The sequence below is a fragment of the Lycium barbarum genome, chromosome 8 (assembly GCF_019175385.1).
Source record: "Lycium barbarum isolate Lr01 chromosome 8, ASM1917538v2, whole genome shotgun sequence".
NCBI lineage: Eukaryota > Viridiplantae > Streptophyta > Magnoliopsida > Solanales > Solanaceae > Lycium > Lycium barbarum.
In genome coordinates, this window is record NC_083344.1 from 62,931,596 (window position 1) to 62,936,904 (window position 5,309).

The window sequence follows — 5,309 nt, forward strand, 5'->3', positions numbered from 1 at the left end:
TTCTGGCATGGAAGGAGTTCCTGATAATTCAAGAATTCCAGTAAATCTGGGACTGTAGTAATGGTGCAAGGAGCCGTGGCAGACACAGTTGCCCCTCGAGCCACATAACGCTCTCTTTGAAAGCCTCATGAAGCAACTTAAGGAGCAAGTTCCTCGGGCTCCACCGGTAATCAAAGAAATTGATATGGAGATGTACTCTTAACAGTCATGCAGGCTGAGTGTGGCCCTTGTACTAATCCGATAGAAGTTTAGGATCTCGAATTTGGCAAAATATGATGGTACAACTGATCCCCGAGATCACATCATGGCCTACACAACCAGAATTAAAGGCAATGACCTCACTTAGCAGGAGATAGAGTCAGTGCTGGTTAATAAGTTCAAGGAAACCCTTATGAAGGGAGCATTGGCCTAGTACTCACTCTAGCCGCGCAACTTGCCATTGGGTCATTCATGGAACTGGCGGACGCCTTTATAAAAGCGCATAGCGGGGCTTAGAGGGTGGAGAAGCAGATGGAATATTTGTAGTCAAGCAAAGGCTAGATTAGTTACTTCATGACTTTGTAATCTATTCCAAAGACAGAGAATATTGCTGTCAGAGGTCCCGGATAATTAGGATGCAATGGCTTTTACTAATAATTTGAACATCAACAGCTTGAAGGGTAATACAGTGAGCAAAAAGTAATTGAATGATTCCCTGCTAAGGTAAGATCTTAATGAATTGCTAAGAATTTTGTTGATTTGACTGTATTATGTCCTGTTTTATGTTTAATTATTTGACGACATTTGTAAAACTTCTCCATTCTTTTGAAATGCATTCATCCTAATTGAATAATTTCCTCCAAGGTAAGATCGTAGATAATTGCTAAAAAATTTAGTTGATTTAACCATTTATTATGTCCTGTTTTAAGTAAAATAATATGATGACAGTTATTACACTTCATTCTTTTAAAGTCCCCAAATTAATTTTCCTCTTTACTACATTGAGAAACTCTCTATCTCATAGTTTCATACTCAATATAATTGTGTCACGCCCCGTGGGAGAATCGACACCTGATGCCTGAACTTGACCGAGTGAATCACATGCATGGCTTGACATAACGTGAAAGATACACATGTGGGGAATATAAATCATAGACATGTTTTAAATACTAAAAGTAGAAGTCATGAATAGTTTAAATGCGAAAAATTTGATCAAGTATCAAAATGAAAATACTAACACTAAATTCAAAAATAATATATCACATGTTCAAGTGCTGAATTGAAATAGGCTGAATTTGTTGTGGCTAAATAAAATTAGTGTCAATTTTAAGAGAATATCGTATTAAGCCTAATAAAAATAAAAATCTGTTGAAAAATTCACATAAATATTGAGCGACAAAACCAATTCAGCCTGAGCCAATTTGGCCAACTCTGGGATAGAGATTTGGGGGCTAGAGCTGTCGTTTACTCTGAAGCTCGAATTGGAAATCAGGAGAGAGATGAAAGGGGGAGATGAAGAAAAGGGTTTGGTATGGAAGCTACCGATAGTTAAGTCGAAGCAATTGGGGAAGATTGGACCTGCTTTTGGACTTGGCATTGGCTGTGGTTTTGGTCTCGGAATCGGCCTTATCGGAGGTTCGAATTATTCATTCTTTCATTTTCCTCACTTTTCCTTTTCCCAATATATGACTTGAATTGCCTATTTCTTTCTTTCCTTTCTTAAGGCACTGGCTTTGGTCCTGGACTTCCTGGCTTGCAACTGGGTTTTGGGTTAGGTGCTGGCTGTGGAATTGGTCTTGGTTTTGGCTACGCTGTTGGAAGAGGTTTTGCTTATGATGACACCCGTAGATACTCTAATGTCGGCAAGCTTTTCCATGGCCCTGCCAATTTGCCTAATCGGTAAGTTTTGCTTGCTTAATTCTTGTTATTCATGACGGAGGGTAAATTTCACGGGTGCTAACTAAACTAATGATTTATGACACACCACTACTTCAATTAGATTTTCTAACTAGAATATACCTATATTACTCATATATAATTAAAAGCAGACATAATACATAATACATAAACTGACTCTCAAACTTGGCTAGTGTGTTGGCCTAAGCTGACAACTAAACACTTCAACTTTGAAAATACACATTTAGACACCATAACTCGTCTCCACTGTGTCGGTTGAACACTCCAACTTACAAAATGATCATCTAAACACCTCCAAAATTTATGTGCCACCTCAGCATCGGGTGTTCATGAGACACAATGGGGAGAAGTTGAGGTGTCTATATGTGCACTCCCGAAGTTGGAGTGCTTACTTGCCAGCTGAGGTCAAGTTTAAGTTTCTGTTTATGTATTATGCCTTAAAAGTACTAGTAATTAGAATTGTCATTTCCAGGCCTCCGGTTACTACCCAAATACAAATACCCACGCCAGAAATGACAATTCTGGTAACTATTATTTCTAATTATATATAGGAATGGTATAAGTATATTCTAGTTACAAACAATAGTTTAGGCTCTTTTCTGTAATAAATCATCAGCTTAGGTACCATCCATGAAATTTATACTCATGACGGATGAAGTTTCATTGTTTTGCCTTTAGTTCCTTCTGAAGTTTCAGGGCTGCTTAATAGTTAGCGGGGTTTTGAAGAAGCATAAAAAGTAGTCCTAGGAATTAGTCGAGATGCCCGCAAGCTGGCCTTGACACCTAAGTTATCCAAAAAAAAGTAGTCCTCCCTTTTCCCATTATAGTATCAGTACATTAATATACAGTCATATCAAGTGCAATAGTGTAGAGTTCGCCATCCACTACCCAATCTAAACCGGAATCCTCTGGGAGGTAGGTTTCTTTAAGTGATATCTTAATACCATTAAGCAACCTTAACAAAATAAATAATAATCCTTTTATGCTAGATAAAGGATTTACATAGTAAATACTTAAAGAAGATCACAATAATCACATGTTTCTTCTAGTAGGTTATGAAGACAAATAAGTATAGTAGGATACTTGTTTACCTAAACACTACTATACTGTTTCTGGAATATTGAATGGCAACTCACATTTTGGCAGGGTACTAATGAATTGTTGTTATTATGTCATATCATAATTGCAAGTTATTGCCTTAAAAGACATCAAAAATGACTTGCTACAGCCTTTCTTATTTTGAGTTTTGTGTACTCCCATGAGCTTCCCGGATCCTTTCTAATTTTGGTGCCAAATTGGTAATGACTGCTCTTATGATTACGTGCATCTGTAAGTGAAGTTCTCTATAATTTTGCTTGCTAAACAGCACCAGTTCTTATGTGTTTGTGTTTTATATAGAGACACACAGAAAATCTTTGCTTCCTGTCTTAATTTATTTTCAGTAATGTCTAATTGATAGGGAACTAGTACTTCTTGTTTATGAAAGTTACTCCAGGCACTTCATTTTTCAGGAAATGTACTGTAAAGTCATTTTAGTTGACCCATGTGCTTTCTAAACTCATGTCCGTTATTTGATAATGGCTTCTTGTGGTTGATATTACCAATTCAAAACCAAAAGTATAAAATCTCCATCCGATTGCAGATTTTGAACACTTGAATGTGCTGACCTTAAATACATGGTCCTTTCCTCAAATCTAGTTGACATTCTTTCATACTCTCCCGTTCTACCTCAATGAGACTTTTAACCATCATTCTTGTTTGCATAAGGCCTTTTAGTGTAATGCATGACTAATCTCCCTGAATTCTGATCCTGCGTATTGCTCAGTAATGTTAGTTTTGATATAATGTTGACCTTGTCTTCAAGTGATCTGTTTTGAATTCGTGTGATGTTACAAGTTGATTACTGGGAATATTACTTTTTAATTCTTCATAGAAAGCAGAACTTTATTCATCATTATGCGCTTGTGATATTTCCAGTGAGGCATAAGTCGGGTAATTCCAAACAAAAGAAGGCTGAAAAGAGGGACACAAACTGTTATCCTACAATTAGTGTCTTTTTGTTATTACCATCTAAGTTACTCGGACTAGCCTAAAATGTTGTCGGGTGCGTGTCGGATCCTTCAAAAGTAGTGTATTTTTGGAGGATCCGACACGGGTGCGGCAACACTTTCGAAGAGTCCGAGTAACTTAGATTACCATTCAACAGACAAATGCTCTCTCTTCTTGTATTTAACCAACTGTTGGAACTACCTTTGATGGGTGCCTCTCTGGCTGATCGGGTGCTCTGTGGAATTGGGTTTGGAACAGCGGGGCTCTTATTGAGGGTGGTTTACTAATTACCAATATACATTTCATGTTTCGAACCTTTAAGGTGTAATTAGTTCCTAATGCCATGTTCCTCGTATTTTCAGGAATGAGGTAGGCGAACTCCTTGATGAGCTTGTTGTGAACACCAAAAAGCTAATCAAAGCGACTACACAAGAATTAGACAAGTGGAGAAGGTCCTAATTATGTCGTTCCCTGGTGTACACAGATTATTCCTTGTAATAATCCTGCTATATTATTAGGTAAGCTCAGCTCTTTGGTCTTATCGATAAGATTAGCTAGCTTTTAGGCGAAGGTTCACGATAGGTTCTCCTTGTATTGTGAAAACAAAGGTTTTGAAAGTCTCCACTTAATATTCGAGCAACGGTGTTCCGCTCAAAGGCTTGTTCAGTTATTCCTTTATTTCTGATCCGCTGTTTTAGGCCTTGTTTGCAGCTTTCCTTCAAACACACTTGGACGGTAAGATGGCGAATTCAAATTCGTTACAGAGCCATTTTTGCTATTTAACCATTTTTTGCCTCAAGAAGTTTTTAATGATTTACAATATCCAAAAAAACTTGGAAAAAAAAAGGATGTTTTTCAGTGAGTATGGGTGGTATTCGTTTATAACACATAGACTAGGCAATATATAAAATTTGAGGAAGATTGGAAGTGAAATTCGTAGTTAAAATGGAGTAGGAAAATCTCTGCGACACATGTATCTCACACAGAGGTATACACGGATATACAGTGGATACAAATGAGAGTACACAAGTTATACCCGGGGATACACATCTACATGGTGATTCCTCACGAATTTAGAAGACAAGGGGAGTCTGGAAAGTTTTGCAAACTCTACAAATCTCTATATGATCTCAAACAGGCTCTAAGAGAGTGAATCTAAAACTAACAGTGGCATTGGTATAGTTAGGCGTTGTTCAAAGCCACTTTGATTATTCTCTCTTTACCAGGAAGAAGAAACTGAGCTACTAGTAGTACTAGTATATGTTGATGGTTTGTTGATATCTGAAAATAGTGAAGTTCTTATAACAAGAACCTGGAATGATTTGAAGTTGAAGTTTAAGATGAAAAATCTATGGGAGCTAAAA

The 5,309-nt window shown here is 37.3% G+C and overlaps 1 protein-coding gene across 1 annotated transcript; it reads left to right on the forward strand.

Moving 5' to 3' along the window:
• Positions 1-1,273: 1,273 nt before the first annotated feature.
• Positions 1,274-4,601, forward strand: LOC132606156 (uncharacterized). Its single transcript, XM_060319522.1, has 3 exons — positions 1,274-1,614; positions 1,704-1,878; positions 4,308-4,601. The coding sequence occupies exons 1-3, from the start codon at positions 1,479-1,481 to the stop codon at positions 4,402-4,404; spliced, it is 408 nt and encodes a 135-aa protein (XP_060175505.1). The 5' UTR covers positions 1,274-1,478; the 3' UTR covers positions 4,405-4,601.
• Positions 4,602-5,309: the final 708 nt, after the last annotated feature.

Coding starts and splice junctions, on each gene's coding strand:
- LOC132606156 (XM_060319522.1), top strand. CDS start 1,479: ATGAAAGGGGGAGATGAAGAAAAGGGTTTGGTATGGAAGCTACCGATA. Junction 1,615..1,703: donor CGGAATCGGCCTTATCGGAG/GTTCGAATTATT, acceptor TCCTTTCTTAAG/GCACTGGCTTTGGTCCTGGA. Junction 1,879..4,307: donor CCTGCCAATTTGCCTAATCG/GTAAGTTTTGCT, acceptor TCGTATTTTCAG/GAATGAGGTAGGCGAACTCC.